The following is a 25,303-nucleotide window of genomic DNA, read 5'->3' as shown; positions in this document are numbered from 1 at the left end:
CGGCATGTACAAGTCTGAAAGGCCAAAAAGCGGTGACATGAGTTCAAGTGACATGTGTTCGTGTTTGCCTGTGCGCGTGTGACACCATGCTTGTTGATTTAATTAGTAAGCGAATGTTTACATGTTTATATGACCCATAACACAACTATCCTTGCTTCGTATGGCTTTCTAATAATTTGCCATCGTAATCAATGCTTTGTTTTTCAGGCGAAACTGCGAGATTTTATTAGGTTGAAGTATAATGCATGCCAAGGCCAGGTCGCTGGTCAGAATTGTCTGGTTTTCTGGATTAACAAAGGCTGAATTATTTAGCTTTTACTGTATGTTGTGTATGTTTGACTCTTAGCCTGTGGTAAACAAGGTTACCCAGTCAAGGATGTTCTATCTTCCAACGAAGATGTCAGGCAGGCATGCTCTGGTCTGTGTGGCCAAGCAGTGTGGTCCAGTCTATGTCGTTAGTCGATGTCTACATGTACTTAGAACAGCTGAAAGTTTAGCTAGTTGGCAGGTGTATAAGGCAGGTGCGCAAACGTGGACACAAGGCAAACGTCTGGGACAGCAAGAATTTTGGCTATCAACTGAATGGTTGCACAGTGGTGTAAAAGAATGAAGACACAAAATGTAAATGTGCATGCTCAAGGGAAAGCAGCGCATTCAACCCGTCAAGCATAGACACGTATGGGAACTTGCAGAACATAACTGTTGAGGCACGGCAATTCTTTGTGCAAGAGGGCTTCCTCATGCATGCTGCCACTATTAATGATATGCCAAACCTCAACCACAACTTTTTCATTTTATGTCTGCACAGAAGTATACTGTCTGCAAATTTTGGAGCACCCTTGCAATCATGACAGATTAGTGAAAAGTCAGACAGTGTCCCACTTGTCAACAAACATTTACCGTGTTTACCCGATTCTAACGTGCCGTCGATTGTAAGTCTGCAAATTTTGGAGCACACTTGCAATCATGACAGCTTAGTGAAAAGTTAGGTGACGTCTTACTGGTCAACCAAACATTTACCATATTTACCCGATTCTAACGCGCCCTCGATCATAACGCGCACCCGTTTGCCGTTACCTAAAGAAATAAAAGTCCTCTACAGTACTGCGCACCTCATTGTTTCATGTTAATTTTTTAATTGTTAATAATTGTTAATTGTTCATGTCATTGTTTCACGTTAATATGAACAACAGTGTTAGGGAATAGATATTGCTTATGTATACTCAGACTAATCGGGGAGACTGGGAAGCTTTTACCAATGTAATCTCGCGGCTTGTCTGGCGATCTCCTTCATGGTGCCAGCAGGCGAAATGAAGTAGAAACATATAGTCTAATTGAAGGGTATTTGCTATTCAGATCGTATTCAACATTAAAATTAAGTTCAGTAGAACCTCGTTGATACGTTCCCGTTACGTACATTTTCCCAGTGCCAACGTTCGCAATCGAGAACACAAACAAGTTGACCGGTTCGTACATTCCTGGAAAACACGATTTCTCGGCACCAACGTTTGGTGCGTTGCCAAACTGCCATCGCAGGATACATTTTCTGGCCACTAGATTCCATGTGAACAAGAAAAGGCGCGAGGCGCGCACTCAGTTCCTCATTTTGATACAAGCAAATCTTCTCCGGGGTCAACACATGCGGCATTCACAGCTAACACTTCCAATGCTATTGCGATAAGCACCTTTGTCTATCTGTTTCACAGCGCATGGTGCGTAGTGCCATTGGTAGCGTACTGCAAGCCTTTAGTATGTGATAACCCAAACGTGCCGCTGTTTCCTGCTGCAGGCGGCGCGATGTGGGCATCACGTTTTGCTTCGGAGCCATCTCGCATCGCCCACCAGCTTGACTTCGTTTCGGTTTCCCGTCACCCTCCTAAAACACCATGCATTTGGAAAACAATGAAACGCGTCTCTGGCCCCCCGGAGCACGACCAGCTCGACGCATGCTCAGCGTCTCTCATGCTGCAACGATCCGCGCGACGCTTCGCATTACTTAGATGTCAACAATAGTTGAGTCCGTCAATTCTTTTAGTTAGTTTGGATCGTGTGTTTCCTTGAATAGCACGTTTGTCTTGCATTTTCTTTTTTTTTAACAAAACATATGAACAAGGTTCTACTGTATCAAAAATTATCGAATAGCAGTTTCCGTTGGAACGTAATGCGTATCAGCACTTTTGAAGTCTCGAAGGTGAGGGGCTGATGCAAGCGAGGAATCTTATTTCAAATGATTGTCATGCTGGAGAGCCGTGGCTGTTACGCAGAGGCGCACCAGTTTCTGAGAGAATCAACACACTGGTGCTAATCGGTTCTGATGAAACGGTTCCTAGCTGCCATTCAATATACCGTATTTACTCGCATAATGATCACACTTTTCTGCCGGAAAAATTGACGCAAATTTAGGGTTGCAATCATTATGCGGGTTAAATTTTCCGCGGAAAGAAAACATTTTTTTTTCATCCCACATTTGCTGCGGGATGACAGGTCAACAAATGGGCGGCTGCGGCTGTAACAGTGCGGGATACCAAAACAAAAATGGCGGCTGGCGGAGCTAGCCGAATGCGATTTTTTGTCTTGTGAGTATATTACACACATTGAAACAGTTTCTTCCATATCAGTAATGAATAATATCGTTACTATGGGCAAGTTTGCAGCAATAACGTAGCCATGACCACTTTGAGGGGACAGAAACGGAGATAGGCGCACTTAGCCACCAGTGAAATAGAAACCCATGGCGGGCACACTGCAGAAACTGTGGCATTTGTCTTCACTACTATCTTAATACGGCACGCTTCCGCTATGGGTGGACGAATATCTTAGCTGTGTTACAGGCATCGGTGTATGAATAGGGTACACTTCTAACGTATCAGTGTAAATGTGGCTGTTATCGTTGCCGCTCGCGATTTGTTGCGTGCCCACGAGTGCAGACGAAAAGAATCAAAAAGTGCCTTTTTTGTTGTTGTTGACGACAACCGTTATAAAGCCTACAAATAATAAAGCCAAGGCAAGTTTGGTTGTAGCTTCTTTTTTTTCATGGAAGTGCAGAAAGTGACGAAAGGAATGAAATGGGGCACCTGCATAAGAGTCGTTTGCGTAGCATACGACAGCATTCGACAGATGGTAAGCGCGATCTCATTAGCTAGGCTTGGCACATGACTTAGCACTGTGGCAAGTTCGGGGTGTGGTCATTACATGGGAAAGGAAAAAAATCTAATTTTGACGACAAAATTTAGGGGTGTGATCATTATGCAAGTGCGATCATTATGCAAGTAAATACGGTAAATGCCCCATTTTGGGACAGCCTGTAAATCTGCTAACTTGATTCAGGCAAGGAAAGCATTTTTGACAGTCTCAACATGTCTGCAACCCATTAAAACTGGGTGCCCACTGTGGTACCACACTTACTTTCAACAAACACAGCAGATCTACAAAAATCTCTTATGTGTATGTGAGGCATGCCATTCCTTTAATTGCTTCATTGTTGTCCTTCTGATAGTGCACCGTAACTGAAAGCAGCTGTTTATAATATATAAGCTGCTTGGTTGAGTGGACATGCAGTTCGTAACGGCATTACATTTAGGTATGAAATATAAGATAAGCGTGACATGTTTTTCTTGGAAATCAGACTCAAGAATAATTTTCTTTGTTTACACCCCTAGAAGAAAGCCGAAGGATGCAGCTTCCTTCCTTTGTTTTTCTTAAGCAAATTCTGGTGTTTTACATCTGGCAATGTGATTATGAGGCATCCTATTCTTAGTTCTCCTGGGGTTCTTTAACATGCACATAAACAGAAGTACACAAGTGTTTTCGATTTCACTCCCATCGAATTCCACGAGCTGGTTTGAACCCATGAGCTTGAGTTTAGCAGCGCAACGCCTTATCCACTATGTAGCTACTAACTAACCTACCACACCGCTTTTTGTTGTTGTTGTTGTTGTTGTTGTTGTTGTTGTTGTTGTTGTTATGCATGGACTGAACAAAACATTTCACATGGCTTACGGGCCAAAGATTAGCATGTATTATAATGGCTACCTAAAGCTGTTTTCGTCGTCCGAGGTCAAACCGCAATAATAGAACCCATAACTATTACTCCACATTCTGTTACGCGAGGAAGATGGAAATGTGAATGGAATGTTGCGCTGCAGTTTTTTTCCCCTTTCCTCTTTAACAATACTTCCTGTAAATCTGAGTACAGGGTAACAGATGGGGCAGATACGCTTTGTTTGAAGCAGCAAGAAGGAAGGTTACATATGTTTTTCCGTCTGCATTTAGCAAGACCTACTGATGGGAAACTATATGCACAAAAATACACGAGAGATAAATGCTGTTTGAAGAACAACAAAAATATTTGTTCTCTAAAGGGAACCGTACAGTAACATAGTAGAATGAAACCGGACACTTCGGCCGCAATGCACGTGCAATCACTGAGTGGCATGTTAAAAAAGAAAATGAAAAAAGAAGAGAGAGAAAGACATCGGTTCCTAAGGCATAAATACATGTTATATGTGTGGCGACACACTCCGCGCATATTTCTGCGCGCCCTCCGTCTTGTTATCATCTGGCCCAGCATAACACAGCTGCACGCTGGACTGCTTGGTCGATAAAACATAGCGCCACCGCCACGTCACCCGAGGTATGCGTCACCGACGGTGGCTATAAAAACAGGCTGCCTGGCTGAGAAAGACCGCTTTCTACCTTCCGCTGCTGGGACGAAAGTAGCGTTGGTATGCCCGTCGGCTGCCATCGTTAGTCGAATAAAGAATCGTTACGTTTTTATGTTGGGATTCGTCCTTCGGCAGACATGACATCCCACATATGCAATTACGAACACCATTCGTAATTGCAGTCTGAATGCGTATACGAGCATGCAAAGTACTATGAATGACCCTTATGAGAAGTATCGCCAGTCGTTCCCCACGGTGTGACCTTGATGCGGCCCAATCCACTTTAATCGCAGCGCCGCTACAGTACTTATCATCGTTGCGCACCTCACTGCAAAGCATGTGCTGTCTGAGCTGCTCGTCCCACTTAACCTTATTCTTGTACACCGTAGTTCCAATACTCGCTGTAGGTGGCAAAGTAGACAGCTAAGTAGACAGTGGCCATCTGAAGCCTCCTTCCAATTCTCACAAAGATGTCAAAGTAAGACAGCTTTGTGAAGATAAAATCGAAGTCAAAAATGATGCAGGCTACTTTCCTGTCCAAACAAGATGGCGACTGAGCAGGACACTTGGAAAGCCGACGGGAAGGTTGTTTGCACACAAGAAAACATAGACACACTATTCTACGGCCTTAATGTAAGCTACTTCATGTATTTCATAGGTTTGCAAGCGCGAAGACTTAAAATACAGAAATAATCTGTGCTTTTTCTCTACTTTTTCTTGTCGCTGCATGGTGGCGTCACATCGCAGAAGCGTCTTTTGTACGTATTGCACATGGCTAGAAATGCGTTCCTTTACATGGCCTTGCAGCTGTCTCTGCTGTCTCCTTAGCTGTCTATGTAGACTGTCTCCAATGCTGGCCAGAATTGGAACACACCCTCGGTATCCACTGCAGATCACTTTAAGATAGGGGCCGCGCAGCCCCGCCTTATGCAGCAGCTGCCGGAGTAGAGCAGCTCTCCTGTTTGCGCCAGTTCTGCACACAAATTTCAAGAACTCCGAAGGCCCATGATGCGGCCCGATTTCTGTCAGTCTCTGCAAACGTGATCACTTTCCTTTTGATTGCAACATCGTGATGAGCTCAGCATGTCTTCGTAGTCGGCACTTCCATGCTGATAGAGCAAATGCAGAAAACGGGAAGACGGACGGTGGACTAACCTAAGAACACGTACTGCAGCGCATGGAGGGAGCTACGACAGCTAGGCTCGAAGAGCATACTCAGTGGCCTAGCTGAAATGCCGATGGTGATATGGTAACGCAGATTTAGGGTCGTACTCAATTTTTGGGCCCACTCTATCGGAAAAAAAGTGCACGTTAGATTCGAGTAAATACGGTGTTCTCAATTGACCTCTATGCAACTGTTTGTCTGTCCTACATACCTCAGCTACATAACAAAACCATTGGGCATTCTCCACGACAGTGGATAGGCACAGGCATGTTTGGTGAAGCCTGAAGTGCTTGTCGGGGCCCGTTTTAGTGCACACTCTACACACGGTACATTGAACACGGCAGAAACATGTCTTGAAATGCATTTATCAGAAAGAATGTGGGTTCCCCTCAGCTGTCGTGATATCTCAAAAGTTGTAGTTTGTTTTTTAGAATGACAGAAAGCTAAGCTAGTTGGTAAGGATTCATTATGCAAAAAAGGTGAGGCAGGCAGACAGGACACAAGAGAAGTGGACAACACAAATGCTGGCGTTCGTGTTGTCCACTTCTCTTGTGTCCTGTCTGCACGCCTCACCTTTTTTTGCATAATAGTTTGTTTTGCTGTTTGTGTGGCTGTCGCCCTTGTCTGGTTCAGAGACTTCCTAGTGTGGCTCAGTATGCACTTGTTGCGGCCTTGTGTGTCTGGTGGTGCAGGTCAGAATCCCCTGTGGTGGTGAAGCACCACCGAAAGAGCAAGCCTAAGAAGAAGCAAGCATCAAAGTCCAAACGCAAGTCCCGCAAAAGGTTTGTGAGGTGAACGGTGCTAAACTTCGAAGTGCACTGCCATTGCACATTTATATTGGGAGGGATGCTGCTGGCTCTTTTATCAGAGCGCTGCCAGCCGTGATTGCCACTTGGGCACAGACTGTCCAGTAGTGTATGCCTTGCACAGTGGCCATGATTTGCGCAGTCCTGTGGTGGAGAGCCGACGCAAGCGTCAGCGGCGATCACCGTCTGAGTCGAGCAGCTCGGCTGACCAGAGCAGCGACGAGTCGTCCGAGTCCTCCTCTGAGGATGAGAGCGAGTTGTCATCGTCTGAGGAAAGCAGGTGAGGTGGCAAACTTTTTTTTTCTTTCGCATTCTCTAGTTGCTGGCATGCATTCATTGTTGGGTTTCTGTTTGCCATCCTTGAAACGCAAATGACAAGGCTGCACTAGGAAATTTTATATACAGTGATGTGTGTTGAGCTGGCAGACTGCTTATAAATAAATGTGCGCTGCCCTATTGCTGCACCAATTTGGCACTGGAGTGTAGGTACATTTACGCATGTAACTTGTCTTTCTACTCTGCCCATTTTGATAATGGCTACAGCTGGAAGTAATGAAGCTTGGTTTGTGAAACCAGATTGTGTTTTTATTGCAGAAGGCGCACTATATTCTTGTGTTTTCCCAAAGCCAGGAATTGCCTTTCACTCGCGTCACCACGAATTCGCTGCTTGGCATTCACAAGTAGTCTGAGACTGTTCTTTGTTGCAATTCAAAGGTTTTCCTTTCGTTGAAAAAAAGGCTCTACTTCGAATAATGTTTTTCACTGGTTGCATCTGGAGCAGGATTTCACAGGTCAGTGTGGACCAAATTTGCACTTTGCACTGGTTGTTTCAGATCAACTCACTCTGCACCGGATCGTTTTCGCTTGCTTCGGCTGCCTAGATGCAGATTAGGGTGGAAATAGAATGGGAAGCATGTGCCCACTGTGGGCGTATGCTTGTGCTGTGGGCTGCCATGGAAATGTACAGAAAGGAAGTCGGTTTGTGTGACATGCGCACAAACTTTAGATATGATCCACCACGTAGCTCTCCTCTGGCAGATTGGTGAAATCCGAGCACTCACTCCAGGATTTCAGCTGCTGCTCCAGATTGACTAGTGGAATACACTATTAGCCATAGCTGGCAACTTCTTATTCGGCTGAAGAAGAATGTGGCGTCACAGCATTGCATAAATGTAGTGAGGTTGCTGCTTATTTCTGAGTGTAGTCAAATGAAGGTCATGTCGTCGGTCTTGTATGGCACAGTGGTCATTAGCTGGGAAGGAAAAGTTTATTGCTGCAAAGCAAAACAAATCATCAGCTGTCTGAGCAAAGCAGTGGGGGCTTATGGCCAGCTCTTTCGTATTGCTTTTACCATGCATCAAGGCCTGCCTTCATTTCTCACAAATTGGGAAGGGAGAACATGCCTGCATGCTGCTTTACTACCATACAGCTTCTACAGCACCAAGAATATGCCTGTGTAATCCCAAAAAGGCACTGGGATGCTTGTGGGCCCTGATGCCTTGTCTTTTGCTACTGTCAAGCACCCTAGTAGTGCCTGCTAAGCTGTTGCCTGCTAATCAGTTGTTTTGAGGGGTTTTCACTGCTGAAGTGTTGTTGATGCTGGTTTTGCTGGATGTCATTTATATTTTAAGTTGATACCAACACGCTTCCAGATAGGCATTTCACACTCAGTCTTTGCTGCGGTGAGTACTGTTGTATCTAACGAGTCTTGTGTGCTCAATGGCGGTTCAGTGTAGTGTCTGCATGTGGGAAATGGCCATGTGGCCAGCTGAGTGTTGTTTTGTTCCCTGCATTAGATTCAAGTGCCATTATGAGTTTAATGCCAAGGATCTTAGCATGAAGGTTGCACTATATTGGACCTTGATGGTTAGCATAATGTTCACGTGGCAAAGTTAATTCTGGGTAAACTTGAGTTACACAGCTTGGTTATGCATACTACACTTCCGCAATGCCTCTTTGTTGTTTGCAAATCGCGCAATTGCGGGTAGGTGTGTGCTGCCATCTGCGGGCCTATGCTTCTGTGCAGCCCGAATGTCCTGTGGGAATAGTGCGAGTTCTCTGGGTGTCGCAGCTGTGAAGTGACAGGAAGGGTTAGAGGGGACCAATTCTGAATAATGAACTTTTGTAGTCTTCCGAAACCACGTTATCGTTGCAGAAGGTATTGAAGCATAGTTTAACATGCCAGCAATGGCTGATATTGTGCATGATTTATGACAGCTTGCAATCCAATACGAGTCTGTATAAAGAGAGCAGATAAGCTTTTGTATGGTCGGTGGGGTTGAGGCCTGAGCAAGGGCAGAGCTTGCAATGTGCTATAATCCAGTACTTTACTAATGTGTAGTCTATACAGTCAAAACCCACAATAATTAAATTGCGTGACAGTGAAATTCTTGCGGCAACGAAATATTTTCGTATCCCGAGCAAACCTTCTGTACCTCTAGACAACGAAATGTCGCTGTACTATAATCCCGCATCAACAAAATTTTCCGGAACGTAACCTACATATTACCTACTCGCGCAAGGCTAGCAGGCTCCCAATTGTGCTTGGATGCGATTGCTTTGCACTATAAGTGTTTAAAATATTACCACATTACACTTGCATAGGCGCCACTATATTTTTTTTTACAAAAACAACCAAGAGCCGGAAGCGATCCCATGTGCCGGAAACGCGTCATGGCTGCAGTCTTGGTTGTTGACTGCCCGTTTGAAGCGGCACGTGTGTTGGTATACCGACATTTGACGACTGTTTTTGCACACCTATACTCGCGAACAACTTTTCTTGGCTATGAAGCGTAGGCTACGGAAACTAAGCACGCCTCTTTCACCGCTGCTGGAAGTAGTCTGCAGTTTTGCTCACGTTTTCTTCTGAGGGAAATAGGAAACAATACTTTTTTTTTACAGCACCTAATTTGAAACAATACATAACATTCACCAGTCAAATATTGATATATTATTGTACTTTTAGTTCGCTCTTTCTAGTTTTCACACACCCGAGACCGTCGCACGTTTTGCACATTCATCAAATGCAAAATGACGCCCATGTCTTCTGGTGAGTGTTTGTCGCTTTCTGTCCCGCCAATCAACTCCCCTCAGAGGCTCTTGACTAACTTTAGCAACAAAAGACGTTGATGCACACAAAAAAAGTTTCTCCAGCGTCTGCGCGGAAACCAAGTGAGCCCCTCTGAAAATCGCAACCATCGGCATGTACAAATGAGCGAGCGAGCCGACTGCTGCGCCAGCTCTACTGACGGCAGCGTTGGTGGCGCGTCGCCGTACGGCTGCTTCGGAGTTCCAACGCAGGCTGCGATGCTGGCTGTTCAGAACTTGGTACATGTCGTATGTGAATGAACATTGATTCACGCTGAGTTATTGTATCTGCCTTGACTAGAGAGGTTCCGAGTGCCGAGCACACACGGACTACATTGCGTACGAATACAGTTATTTGCAAAAGCTCCTCCCCCCGTAGCTTTCGCTTCATAGCCAAAAAAAGTTGTCCACGAGTATAGTGCAGCACGTAATGTATGCCTCAGTGAGAAAAATGCAGCAAAAACAAGGAAATTTACCTCCCACCGACGTGGAATTGTTTATGACACTTGAGATGGTGGGTGCAGCATAGTGTGCCACGCATCGGGCCGTGATTGAGCGATCATCTGGGAATCCCTTGCTTCAAGTATGCTAGTTTTGGTGCCAGGCATCATGTGCGGATCCAGCGTCACAAACTCAATCGGTTGCCTTTGGGTATACGAGGTACGATCATTTTCATGCTCGTGCACTGGACGCGTCTGCGCCAAAAAAATGCTGCATACGTGGAGCGCTGTTGCTCTGCATGCAGTGCCGAGTTATGAAAAATCTAGCAAAAATGATTGTATCTCCGAATGCAATTGACCGAGAATACTGCTCCACGGTAGTGCTTCCACTGCTGATTGACGCTTGCAGCTCAATTTGTACTGTCGGCGATGCGGTTCTATATTCTCGCGAGCAAAGCTTGCCAACGTAGGCTTACTGTCAGACTGGGATACATAACACAAAAAAGGACACAGGGACAAGCAGAACACAGGACGAGCGCTCGTCCTGTGTTCTGCTTGTCCCTGTGTCATTTTTTGCGCTATGTATCCCTGTCTGAATGTATCCCACCAACACGCCCAAAATTCTTCCCTGCTATAGGCTTACTGTATTTCGACAGTAAAGTTTCGTTCTGCGACATATTGCCTATCTGTGCTGTCCCATTTTGCAACAATGAAATCCTCACGAAAGCGAATTTTTTTGTGTTCCCCGTTGATTTCGTTATTGCGAGGTTCAACTGTAATGCATTTCTGGTTATATAAACTTGGAGATACTAGTAACGCTCAGTAAAAGTGATGGTCCTAAGCTGCAAGTTCACACTTACGCAGAACAAAAGATATGGATAACTGGCACCAGCGACAATTCGACGAGTGATGAGTTGGTACTCGTCATTACATTGAACTTGGCTGCAACGCACAGTCATCACCTAACGGTTCTATATTGTCAGTGGAAGTTATGCTTACAATGTGATTAATGTTATATCGGAAGAATGGATGACTGAGCGCGCTGCACTGCAATACATTGATGCAATGTACTGGAAAAAACAGAATAAAGAAATGGTTGCAGACTCGGCAGATCCACTGCAATGTTCACCAGACCAATCCCACTCATAGGATTCCAGAGGTCTTCATTTGAATACAAGCTGCATCTGTGTTGCTAGGCATTTGAGTGGGATGTAATGTGATACAGTCGAACCCACTTATAACGACCCTAGATATAACCTATCGGTTATAACGACCACATTTCCAGGGCATTTATGATTTTCTGACCCTGTCTATTGAAACTGCTTGCAGCTATAACGAACGTTTCTTAAATCATCGTTCTGTTACAATGAACACTTTGAACGCAGTCATGGTAGAAAGAGGGCACATGTGAAGTACCAAATCACGGAACCGTGACTAAAGCGGGCTCACGGCAGCGCATGGCCCCGCCCCGGTCCAACCGTGACGATGATACGGCCTTCAAGATGAGTGAGCGATTGCCGCACGTGAATTTCAGAAGCTGCACAGAAGGTCACACGTAGTCACGCACTTTCAAGGCACGCCACCAGTGGCGGCACGCAACATAAACAGCATGGTGCATTGGGTTGTGGGCCGGTGCGGCATTGAGTGCCACGACAGTGTCACCCTCGATTTTTTTTGCAATTGTCCGTGCAGCACCACGCGCCTGTTTCTACGATTTGGAACAGCCACTTTTCCACGGGTGGAACAATGGCTGCTCGAGTGTTCCTTTTGATGCGGCCGAAGTCAACGTTACTAGAATAGGTTCAGTTGTCAAACTCTTCGTAGGCGCCATGTATTGCGGGCGCCTCCAATCCTTGGCTGGCCGGCAGATGGCGAGAGTGCCGCAAGTTGCTCTACGCGGGTGCAGCTCTGCGTTGGAGGCGCTCGGTTCATTCGACTCAGCAACTTACTAACGGGACTACCGATGCCCTTTTTAAATGCTTGTATAGCCTTGTGTTTAGCAGATTGAATGAACATCCTTGCCGAGCTCTGAAAACGCTGCTGCGCTCCCCCAGAGTCCGCGGTTAGAGTCTCCTTCAAAGCCCCAGCAGCCTTGGCCGTCTGCTGTGCCCTGCTAATCAGCTCTTGCTGGTCATCGTGCGTTTCGCAAAGCAGCATGGTCAAGGTTCCTGTAACAATCTGTCATTGGCCATTGAGACGCCAAAGTCGCTTTTCAGATTTCGTTTGTTTATATTAGTCTCGGTTTGAGTATATGTCACGCTTTCTTAGTAGTAATGGGCTTGAAAATGCCAGCACGTTCGTCCTCCGCAGTTAATTGTAGTCTGCAGAAAAATACAAGTCATTCCTTTCAAGCCTATCCTTAATCACGGACGAATTCGTGAAATAGCCGTCAGCATGCCAGTCGGTGAACTTCTTTTGAAATAGTAGGAATGAATCCACGGCACCATCTCTGCAGATATGTTTACACTTTCAGCACTTTATTTCGGATGAAAAAAAGATGCAGCTAGCACTATTTGATTTCATCGGAGCACCAAATACAGAGGTGCAATATTTATGCCTACATGAGCTTGGCTCTCTTGCGAGCAGACCTCACTTGCACATTCAAAGCATGTTCTCTCTGAAGGAATCATGCATAAAAATGCATTGGTGTCACTAAATAAAATTTAATATTACGGGCAGTGAAATCTTCAAAATGCACACAGCAACCAACTCGTACAAGAGTGCCTTGGCCAAGCTCTTCTACAATGTTCCAAAATAGGTCCCCAAACACCTCATTAGATCAAGTCTTTTCTTCAATGACCCACTCAATGCCTGGAAGCAGGGCCCTGTTCAGGGCACTTGACGGATGCTGCAGGGCACCAGGTACATACGACCGCATTTCAGTCAGGATCGCTGCTTGTGGAACGTGGCAGGTACCCACGAGAGTATTGATACAGTCAGTACAGCTGGTGAATTTCCTTGCTTTTTTCACGACATACCCTGCAAGGTAATACAGGACTGCGTCTCTTGTGACGGGTCAATTGTAGTTGTGCTGGAAGTCATCATCAGGTGCATGTTCCTGCAGTTGAATTGTTTGAAGAATCTCACCCAGCCTTTCTTGCCGAGCCTGCTTCTGAACAAGAGCTGCCAACTTGCCTGTGTTAAGGCTCTCCTCAACAGAAACAAGCGCAGGGTCGGCATCGCCGGAGCAGTTACCCTTTGTTGCCATCTTTAGCGGCGTGTAGAGACTCGGAAGCCTAAATATTTGACTAAAATGCGTAATTGTGGGGTGATCTTCATTGCCGCCAAAGCTCCTCACGACTCCAAAGAAACGCTGCAAATAGAATACATAGTTTTAAGATTTGATCACAAGAATCTGAGATTGTACATGAAAAAAAAAAACACTGCTGCCACTCACCTCCAGCGGGTCCTGATTCAGCTTTGCTGTGAGTACATATAACACTTCCTTCTGATGCAGCAGAGCAATGATGTCCAAAACAGACAGAAGGGTCACACGAAGTGACTCGGTTGTTTGCTGCGATGCGAACAATTTTGTGTTTTCTTGAATGCTGTTTCTCTCTGTTGTGTTCAGAAGGTCAAGGAAGTCTCTAATGACCTACAAAGAAAGTAAAAATTGTGCGGAACTTATTGACAGTGATGGTAATGTATTCGAGTGAAATCGCATCTCTGTATTTTACACGAGAAACGTATGGAAAAGGATAGAAAAGAATGCCACAGGTCAGCTTTTCAACCTTCCTGTACAGTTTAAAGATTTCAGGTACAATAACCATAAAACAACTCACTTTTATCTTCGAAGAGTTCCTCTGAATGCCTTCAATGGGACACAGTATTCAGAGCATCAAACAACTGGTTCATCAGTAGCATAAACTTCTCTGTGCCCTCTGTCCCTTCAAACCGTGGTTCGCGTTGTTCTCTGTAGAACTTCAGTCCCATGGCAACGCTCCTACTGAAAAGCTGAAGTAAAATTCAACACAAGAAATTGTCTTAAGGCATTTGATGAGTAAATATGAAGGAAGATTCTCCTCTACTAAAGAATTAAGGCATGCAAAGAAATATTGAGAGGCAAAAGCAACACACCTGTGTTGCGAGCCGCACATTCATTTTTTCCAATTTTCCCGGATCGACATGGGAGGCGGTGAGCTTAGGGACAACTTTCAACTGCCTCTTTTTCTCAGTTTTATAAACTTGCTGATAATGCTTGTAATTGATGCAGTCAGGGCCCGCCTAGAAACGATTAAACAAAAAACGAAAAATGCACAGTACATTTATGCAGTTCCAAATTCTCGGCAAGTTTTGTGACCTTTGCATATGTATGCGACAGGAGATGATTTCTCACACACTCGATGATATGTGGCACATCACAGAGAAAGTGGAGAAAACGTCCATCTTCGAGGGTAGGGTGCGGAATTTTGTTAACTGTACTGGCCTGCTTGCCTGAAACTCCAACATGGGTCCACATTGATCTATTGTTCCCTGCACCATCACTAATGACTGCAATAATTGATGCACTGTGCCGTTCAAGCTGCAAGACACATTCTAGAACTAGCTTAGCAAGCACAAAACCAGGAGCCGCTCCTCTTGTAGCAAAACTTGCCACTGGCTGCACCCATTTGTGAAACAGAGGGATGAACAAATAACTAATGCATGGTCAGCAGATATGGCTCTGTTTTGTCCTGCTGTAGTCGAAAAGTCGACAAATCCATCAAACTTATAAGTTGACTTGTTGAAGTCAACTGACTCTTTTAGTTTGAGTTTATCTAGCACAAGTGTTCCACACCTTTGCACAGTAGGTTTGTCCTTAAAGAAGCCGCGAATTGTTTCAAGGGCAACTGCATTGTAGCCATACTCGCAAGGTACGCCTGAAACTATCTGATTGAGTCGACTGCTTGTGGGAAGTGGCAGAAGCTTCATGCTGCGCAGCAAGCCATATGCTTTCGGACTTGCAATTCGAAGTAGCAGGCAGTTCATCACCCACATCCTTGTGTACTGCATCCCTTGTGGGCCTTTGGCTTGCACTTGCTTCAGAGATATCTTGAAAGCCAGTTGCCGTACTGGTGGAAGTGATCCAAGTGCGTCTTTCAACTGCCCTGAATCCTTAGCTGACAACTGCTCTTTCAACTTCTTGATATTGTTCAAAAATGCAATTCTTGCAGCTGCTGCCCTCATTGCCTTCCTCTTGAGATTTTTCATGTCTTTTTGTATCCGCGCTTGTCGTTCGTTCTTTCTAGACGCGTCTCCTTGCATGTGTTTCTTCCGAGTGCGGCAGAAGGCGCAGGTTGCCTGCAACGAAAGGACCTTGCATTTCCGAGACGTGCAGCAGCTGCTTCCATGTACATCTTGTCCTTGACAAACATGAAGTCTGTCAACGGTGCTTAGTAGGTTTTGCAGGTCGTCAATAGTGGTGATGCTGACACGCGAGTACACCTTTGCTGCGCGCCCGCGTGCGCTTGCTGTGGCCAGCTTCTCGTCTCCTATGCAAATGCATTTTTCTATTTGTGAAATCCTGCTAGTCTAGCTGACCGTGAAAACTGTAATGAAGACACCACTACTGTCTCCAAGCGTTATTTTCCACCACGAAGGCAGCAGCTCAACACGCTCTATGTCACTCAATGAGAGCTCTTGAATAACTGCAGAACCGATGCCAGGATCGAGCTCAACGTCTTCACTGTTCGACCCATTGTGCTCTCCGATACTCAATGAGAGCTCTTGGATAGCTGCAGAACCAATGCCAGGATCGAGCTCAACGTCTTCACTGTTCGACCCATTGTGCTCTCCAATACCACACATAGTACTCTGTAAGGTAGTCTTCTGAATGTTCTCTCTTTTTTTCCGCATCCTCTGGGGAGGCTTGGAGAGGTAAGAAGGTAGGTTTAGAAAAACCTTTGGGATGGCACCTTCAGCGAGGCTCCATTTTCCACGGGCCAATTCAACGTTTCCATTGATGACATGCACATAGTTTTTCAGGATATCTTGGTCGTGAAAGTGGATGTCACAAACCTTAGACTTTGCCGAGAGCTCTTTGTCGGCTCTCGGAATGGCCCTATTCCATTCGGAACGAAGCGTCTCGTTGCTGGGAGCGGAGAAGAAATGCCGGGCTGATTTGTTGTTATCCGTCGCATAGCCGCTCTTGCAGCCAGGCACACAGCACGTCGGCATTGTTCACATGCTGACCGCAGTCAACACCACGCGCCTAGGCTACGACAATCGCAGAAAGCAGTGACACTGCAGCAAAAAATACCACCAAGCCACGTGAACAACAACCGCTGAGAGCACTGAGAGCAGAGCGCTTCACCGCCAGTGCCGTCTGCTCCGCGCAATATCCACGCGCCAGTCGCTGCCGCGCGCAACCCGAGCAAAGTGCGATGGCAGCGCCACGAGATGCGAGGATCGGTGGTGGGTCCACGCAGTCACCCGAGTTTGAAAACTGAACCTATTCTAGTATCGTTGGCCTGAGTCTGCGAGTACCGTATTTACACGATTGCAAGTCGACCTATTTTTTTACATGTCAAAATTTGAAGGGGGGGGGGGGGGGGGGTTCGACTTAAAATCGAAACCAAAACATGGCACTGCCAAAAAAGTAAGACCAACGAGATATCAGGGGAGCTACTACGTAGTTACAATGTTATGTTTGCTCTATAGCTCTACTTATAGCTTGTCACTATCCCACGTGTTTGTTTGCTTTTCGGAAGGGTTTTTCAACATTTTGGAGAGTTTTACAGTGCACACAACGCTCATGGGGGGGGGTGTCGATACTGGTTGGAACTGCCGCTGTTCCATTCGCGGCGGCACCCTCAGAAAGGCGGCACTTGTGGGGAGTGTCGACAGTTCAGAAGAAGAGCAGACAAAGCTCACGTTTCTCTTTCCCTGTAGCTCTTAGTTAGCTCTTAGTGCTACTTCCATGCTTCTTCATTCGTCATGAGTGCTCCAGGCCCACTAAACATTAGGCGCTCATTCACAGCAGTGTTCAAGAGGGCTGCCATCCTTTGCACCAAAGAAACAAATCACTGCACAGCGGGCTGCAAGTTCGATGTTTCTGAACGGGTTGTGCGAGAGTGGCGACTGCAGCAAAGTTAAATTTTCATCTGTGACGGCAAGTGAAAGATTTCCCGCAAGCCGAAGTCTGGACGCTTTCCGGAGCTGTAGGCCAAGCTTGCGGCATACAACGCTGAAATGCATGATCGGTCCCTGCCAGTGAAGTGCGACATGGTCATGAAACAAGCCCGGATCTTTGCCTTTTAACGACCTGCTCCGCTGTCAGTACAACGAGTGGCTGGCGGCAGAAGACCACGAGCCTCCGTACGACAGCTGCGTGTGGTTGGGTGCATTCTGCTGGGCTGCTGTTCCACGAGATGTCGTGGTGCGGTCATTTGCCAAATGTGGAATTTCGCTGGACGACGATGCACTGAGGGATCGTAGCAGCGATGACGATGGCAGCACTAGTGAGGACGATGGCACAAGTGAAGATGAGTAGTCTATCGAGTGCGCCCTCTGGTATGCTCTTCCTTTTTTTTTACTCTGTCACACGCAATATGGGGGGGGGGTCAACAAAAAATCTTGTAAATATGGTACGCTGCACCACGTGCTGCCACCACGGAATGTTGCAAAGAATCAGCAGTTACTACACTTTCATCAGATCACGATTCAGCAGCACTTGATTTATGCGGTGGCGTTTGACCTTGCGAACACCGAATTTTTTTCCGCCTGAAGCGACATAGATAACATAATTTTACGGCTGTTGTGTGGCTGACGCACAGTCATCATGCCGAGACCATAGGTACATTCGATTCACCTGTACCGCCTGAACCAGTTCGCGAGGTGCTGCACCTTGCCATTTGTTCCAAAGGCGCAAGAAAGGTGAAGGGCGAGTTCATTATTTTGCTGCACCCACTCCACTGTCGGTACCAACTTGGTGCAGGCGTTCAGGTGCAAAGCAGCAGCGTAGCAGACAACGCAGCACACAGGCACGAGCGCCGTTAAAACCCTGCTTATGCACATCTGATGTGTCTACACCTGCCGTGGTTGCTTAGTGGCTATGGTGTTGGGCTGCTAAGCATGAGGACGTGCAATCGAATCCCAGCCACGGCAGCCGCATTTTGATGGGGGTGAAATGCAAGAACACCCGTGTACTTAGATTTTGGTGCGCGTTAAAGAACCATAGTTGGTCCAAATTTCCGGAGTCCCTCACTACGGCGTGCCTCATAATCAGGAAGTGGTTTTGGCATGTGAAACCCCATAATTTTTTTAAATTGACGTGTCTACGCAAGTGTTGTGAGCATTTACACCCCAGTAGCTGACCACACCTGCAGTTCAGGACTTCTCAAGCATACGCATTTCGTGCACGTTTGTCGGACATAACTTAACGCCTGTACTGTGTCTGCACCTTGACATTCGTTTAGAGTTTTGCGCTATGCCTGCACTGCAGAAATCGAGCTGCACAACTTCTAAACTTCTCGTGAACTGCGATGAACTGGTTCACAGCGGTGCAGGCAAATCAAACGGACCTCATAACGTCTTAAGACCTTCACAAAATAACGGCATGCCACAGTAGTTTCTGAAGTTTATGCTTCCAGCCAACTAGAACGATTCACTCTCGTGTTCAAAATACAATGGTGTCCTGCTTGTATATACAGTCGCCGACCGTTTATTCGGACCTCACGGGGACTGCGGAAATGTCCGAATAAAGAGGTGTCCGAAAAAGCAGATTAAGAAAAAAAAGAAATCCTTTATTTCCATGCACTTATTCGGGCTCGGCAGTAGGCTTGAAGAAATCGTGAATGCGCCGTTGCACGCTGTTCTGTTTACGCGCACTCAGATAAGCCTGAATCTTGGAGAGGGTCGTACGGTCACTATAGGCGGCTGAAAGCACAGTCGCTGCTTGTACTAGCTCTGCATGCGACGGCAGTGTAGCACATGGTGCGTCATCTTCTGACTCGGAGTCATCGTCCGGCGGTGCAGCAGAAACCTGATGAATGATCTCGCCGTCACCGTCCGGAATCGCAATGCAACCACTGCGCAGGTCTCCGCAGAACATTTTCGGCGTCAGTAGGGAGCACATCAGAAGGCGACAAATCCTAGGCCTCTCGGCACCCGCTTGCTGGCATGCTCCAGTGCAGTCTGCGCGGGCACTGTCGGCGCCATTAGACACTTGACGCGATGTTTCCATATGCAGCGCTGGATCACCGCAACCTCGGCACAGCACACAAAGCAAACACCACTTCGCCAACAGCAGCAGCACAAACGAAAAACGTAGCCTACTCTCAGCGTCGTGCACGAAGAAACAAACAAATCAGCTGCTGGATTGTCTTGACATGGCTTACTAAGCTGAGATCGGAACTGCGGTAGCAACTCTATCGAATCAGGCAGAAACGATGATGATGAGCGGGGATTTCCAGTAGCGCCACTTCGTGGGGCAGCAAGGAGGCTCCGTTCTAAACAAAAATGGTGCTCATCTAGTCGAACCACGCACCGGTCAGAGTCGGTGCATGGTGCTCTCAATTGAGTTGGCTCAAGGAGTGTCCGAAAAATCAGACGAGAGGTTGCAAGGTGTCCGAACTTTCAGCAGTTGTTATACATTATGGTCTATGGGAAGAATGGCGGTGCCACGAAGCAGACTGAATAATCGAGCATGTCCGAATTTTTGGAGTCCGGGAAATCAGTCGGCGACTGTATATCACAACCTCTCGAAGAAAGAAATGGCAGTTGCGCTTGCAGTTTCGAAATGACAGGTGACCAGAACCGGGTGCCATTTCGAAAGAGACATACGCCGCCGCATTTCATTCTTAGATGGACGTTTCTAATGGAAGTTTGCACGTAGGTGCGGGAGCATACCGGGAGCAAAAATGCCACTCAAAATCTGGTTTTTAGACCGAAGGGCTGCCGAATTGTAATTGCTGGTGCCAGCTTCAGTGCAGTTAATCTTTGAGCATTCTTATTGGGACCCTGAAACGATTTTGACAATTTTGTACAAACATACTGAGTCATTAGAGTGGGTCCTTCTGATCATTAATTGACGCATCTAAGTGCTCTGCATAAAGTGTGTAATTTATTATAAGGTATTCAAAATGTACATCGCTGCAATCAGCAGCGATGGCATGTACAGCCTCGTCCACTCTTAGGGTGAACACGGCTTACCGTGGCCGCACTCCGCGAGGCGCCAGTGCGTCCGGCACGGCGGCGCATCGAAGTGAAGCGGCGCAGGCGCACACGGGCCTAGGGGAAGTGCTTCGCGTCGTCTGCTACAGCGCTGGAGCGCGTCGCCTCTTGCTTTGCTGTAAAGTACACTTCGTTACAGCCAGCTGACTGAGTGCCCCAGGCGGCATTGTGGGAAGCCGCACTTCCCTAACTGGAGCATTTTCCAGCTGCTTCCGTCTACAGCTTGTGAACAGCCTGCTTAATCAATATACATAAACAGAAACAAGCTTCTCACCACATAAATCACTTAGCATGTTCTTTGCAAGTGATGAGGGTAAAAATAGAATTTTTTTCGCGCTCTTTATTAGGCTGGGGCCATTTTATTTTACTCTCACAGCAGTTGGTGTAGTGCGTACCAAGAAACCTATTAGGCGCGCTCTTGGTTGGACTCATCATGTGATTAGCCTAGCGCCATATCGCGCATGTCTTGATGCTAGAACAAATGTGCTTAATTGACTTAAAAAAACGACCTAAACCCACTATAAATTTTGCAGAAAGTTAGAGAGCGATTGTTCAATCACGCATCATCATGTTTGCCATGGATTTTACCATTTAGGAGGGCAATACTATTACTTCGACAGCAACTAAGAAGTGGTATCCGCTTATTCGCACTCTCTTATTGACGTCTTAATGTCGCTGGTAAAAGAGCATGGAGCGCTTTACACGATGTAGCAAAGTGCGCTCCCCGGTATAGCAACTGATTTGGCGGCAATTTCATTTACTCCCCCTTTTCATCTTCCTACATCCTATAAAAGAACTAAATTCATTTTTGTTGTCACAGTTTGGGTAAAATCACCAAAGCGGTGCCGGTCTTCTGACGGCTACCTGACGCTAGAAGTCTCATTCTCATTTAGAGGAATCGTCGGTCAATTATTTGATTACGTTGATTAGGTGAAGTAAAACATGTGGTGCCAACGTTTTTTTTTTTTTTTTCCTTGAAGTGAATGCACGCCGCATGCGAATGCTGTTTTCATCGGTTTTGAATAGGTAATTGGAGTGGAAACTCTATAATCTACATGTCTGTTTTCTAGCTTAAATTACCTCTTGCCGGGTAATTAGGTCGTTATTCGCTACTATTTCATTTCAGTACTTCCTCGGAATGGGCCATATGCATATTCTCACTAGCTTATAATAATTTGTTAATTGTGCGGTATACGTCCCGAAGCGCCATATGGCATCTGAGTTACGACATAGAGGTGGGCATCGGATAAATTTGGAGATTAGGAGGAATTTATTTCTTCTTTTTTTTTAGGGCTAGGCGGGGGTGGGCTGGGCTGAGTGGGTGAAACCCAAATATGAATACGGCACAGGAACCCTTGCCGCGAACAAGCGATGCTGTTGCCGTCGTGGGGAAGTGGCCGGTCCGTGTGTTGGACGAACGCGGCCAAGATATTTAAACTGGCGGTCATGATGCCGGCCCGGTGTCGTCTGCCCACCGCATGCCGGTGGCCTGCAAACAGGCTCGCCATTTGTAAAAGCTAAGCCCGGCCCAAGCCAGATTGCTGTGGTCTAGCCAGTCTACTTTTTAACTGACCATGGGCGTCAGCCGATCAACCGCCGAGATCCCCCCCCCCCCTTTTTTTTTCGCTTAGGTCATGCTACCCCATCTTAGCTTAATATGATGATGCGGTGCAGCCAACGACTACTCAACTGAGTGAGTGGCCGCTCCGGAGTTAGATTCTGGGATGACTCGCCAAATCGAAAGACACCAGAGGTGTTTCCATCACACGCATTTCCGTCGACTTGCATGATGAATTGCATGTTGTTCGGTTGGTGGTTGCCATGGCACTTTGGCGGTAAAAACGCTGTAACAGTGCAGGATAATTTCATTTCCCCGGTGCACTTTGGAAACTAGCCATGTCGCGGGTACCGGAAAAAGAAAGACGTCGCATCGTAGATCTATGCCTACAAAACTATGCTCAACGCATTATATCGGAGATGACAAAAAGGCCACTTAAAACTGTAAATAGAATCGTCCAGGCTTACAAGAAGCATGGAGCAATTGCGGATGCTCCCCGTAAAGCCCGGCAAACAGTGACCATTGTTGCGGCGGCTGCTGCAAACCCGACCTCCACCGAGAAATTAAGAACAGCCTCAGGCTGGGTGACGTCCCTGACACGACTATCAAGCGTCTCCTCTACGCCCCAGCCAAATAAAGAGCGCGAAAGAAAGGACTATTTTTACCCTCATCACTTATAAAAAACATGCTAAGTGATTTATGTGGTGAGAAGCTTGTTTCTGTTTATGTATATTGATTAAGCAGGTTGTTCACAAGCTGTAGGCGGAACCAGCTAGAAAATGCTCCAGTTAGTGAAGTGCGGCTTCCCGCAATGCCGCCTTGGGCACTCAGTCACCTGGGTGTAACGAAGTGTACTTTACAGCAAAGCAAGAGGCGACGCACTCCAGCGCTGTAGCAGACGACGCGAAGCACCTCCCCTGGGTCCGTGTGCGCCTGTGCCACTTCACTTCGATGCGCCGCCGCGCCGCACGCACTGGCGCACCGCGAAGCGCGGCCACGGTGAGCCGTGTTCATCCTAAGAGTGGACGAGGCTGTACATGCCCAAATCGGCATGTACATGCCCTAATGACGCTAGTAGGGCGAGCTCTCCGATTGGCTGCTAAGGGCGCATCATCGATAATTTTTCCAGCTTTACGGAAAACAAATGTTGTTCGTAATTGTTGGAATGTTAGTTAATTTTTTTGTATAAAAAGAATAACAGAAAGAGAATGCACAAGGACAATTTCTCGCTACACTTACACACTTCTGGCACACAGCAAATGTCGTCTGCTTGTGTTACAACATGCTCCTTGTTGACGAGAGCTCTGCGGTCAGTGTGGGTCTCAATCTTCTCGCAAGCACATTGATTGGCCTTTGTTGCATTGTGGGCTGCAAACGTAGCGACTGGCACATGTCAAGCTACCACATCACGTACCTCTGCAAGGCAGCAGACGAACGGAGTGGCTGCAGCGCATCGGACTGTCGCTATCCGATTGGCACCACGATTTTTGCATTTGCAGCCGTCACTTTACGCCGGAAAATTACTACCACAATGTTGTCTCGCGAGTCCAATATTCGAGTAAACGCAAGTGCAAGGAGACTGGGCCTGGCCATTTGTCCGTGCCCTTTTAGGGGATGAGCAGATGCACAAACGTGAATGGTCTGCATGGTGCAGCCACCTGGTGGCACAGAGCTCAGCGAAACACAGTAGCAGTAACGAAATGTATTCTTTGCTGCTGGTGTACATTTCTTGCAGGAGCGTAATTGTTAACACATTGCTTCTGTAAATGTTTAAAATGTTTTTTAGAGCAATATTAGCTCTTTCTTTGGCTGGTTAAGCTTTTTGCCACCAGGTGGCTGGGCCGTGCAGACCGATCAGGCCGCTCACGTACGTCCGCGCTTAAGTTCCTTCATCAGCTTGAGTTTATGCCTCCACCCATCCGTCGAAACACCCAGGTCGCCTGTGGTTACCGGAGTACCAGACATGTTTGCCGCTGTGACAGAATGCTCGCAACGCACACTGCTTCAATAGCTCTCGTTTGGGGTCGACTGCCAAGCAGCTGGCGGAGAGGTTGGAGGGGCTTCGTGCGCTCGCTCCTAGACAACCGGACGTAGACAACATGACATGCCATCATGACGCCTAGCCATTGAAGGCAGAGCTTAGCCCCGACCACTCGGCAAACGAGTTGAGGAGAAAATGCATGGCTATGGAGGAGGGTAACGTGTAATCGTCTGTAGCTCTCTTAATATGAGCTGCTTCACACAAACTGTGGTGTGAATTATTGACTTTAACTGCACCCTACGTGTCTACAAAATTAGTTCGAACCGTTTCAGGGGTGCTTTAAAGGCAAGTCCATATACAGGGTGTCCCACGTAACTTTAGCCAAATTTTTAAAATATGCAAATGCCACGCAGCTGGACAAAACTAAGGTAATGTTGTTTGCCGTTGCTTGGAGATACTCAAATTATTTTTTTGCATCTGCCTAATTACATAATTATTCTTGAATAATAAATCAACTTTTCAAATAATATACAGTTAAAACTTGATACGACGAAGTAGGTAAAATCGTCAATTTGCTTCGTTATATTGAAATTTGACCCTCTATGCAAATACAGTCGCCGATCAGTTTTTCTTACACGGAAAGAGGCCACAGAATTTTGTGAATTATCGGGCAGTCGAAAACTGCAAATTTGAATAAGAAAACAATTCATTTTGATGAATTTGGGACTCTGCATGAAATCATAGTTTCATGCCATGTATGTTGACGACATCTTCACATAGGCGGTACGGTACGAATTAAGCGAAGCCAGCCATGCCTTCGTGTGCACTCCACCCCCATGGCTGATAGCGTCGCCCGCACTGGGATGACACTATCACGAAAAGCGCCAGCAACGGGGAGCAAATGTGCTGTCTGCCTCTCGCTCAGTGGGTCATCAAAACTCGAGATTATGCAACCTTCAATGCTAAATGCGGGTGAAGACAGCTTACATGATGCCACGCCGTCCCGGCACGCCCACTCTTTGCACATGCGACAGGTTACCTATAAAGCAGGGTGCGCAGCTGCGTTTGCGCCCAGTCACACTTATAGCCATGCGCAGCCATGGCCGGGACGCGTGCCAGAAATCAGGACGTGCGCCAACTTACCCACCCCGCCCTTTGTGCGTATTGATCGCGTTGAGCTCGCTCCCTTCCCCCTCACTTTCCCATTGCTCGCGCAGGGAGGCAGCAGTCGTGTGTAAAGCCACCATCTTTTTTCTCACCCTCGCACACTTTCACTCGCACCTAAAGCACAAAGTGCACGGGGCACGATAGGACCTTATCGCACTTGGACTTACACGGAACATGATGCGGCTTCACTTCGCCAGTCGCTCTTGTCGCGCCGCATGCGATTTGAGAGGTACGTGTGCAAGTAGCCACTTGTAATTCAATAATTTGATCATCAGCATCTGCA

The 25,303-nt window shown here is 46.8% G+C and overlaps 1 protein-coding gene across 10 annotated transcripts in view; it reads left to right on the top strand.

Annotated features, from left to right (window-relative positions):
* LOC142575078 (uncharacterized) overlaps positions 1-25,303 on the top strand; it is a 270,565-nt gene that overhangs the window by 150,090 nt on the left and 95,172 nt on the right. For all 10 annotated transcript variants that reach the window (XM_075684049.1, XM_075684045.1, XM_075684048.1 and 7 more), the window contains 2 exons: positions 6,522-6,611; positions 6,778-6,915. In XM_075684049.1, the coding sequence (XP_075540164.1) occupies positions 6,522-6,611; positions 6,778-6,915 (228 nt within the window). The remainder of the gene's footprint in view (positions 1-6,521; positions 6,612-6,777; positions 6,916-25,303) is intronic.

This window comes from Dermacentor variabilis, chromosome 3 (genome assembly GCF_050947875.1).
Source record: "Dermacentor variabilis isolate Ectoservices chromosome 3, ASM5094787v1, whole genome shotgun sequence".
Taxonomy (NCBI): Eukaryota; Metazoa; Arthropoda; class Arachnida; order Ixodida; family Ixodidae; genus Dermacentor; species Dermacentor variabilis.
This window is presented reverse-complemented; position numbering and strand designations above follow the sequence as displayed.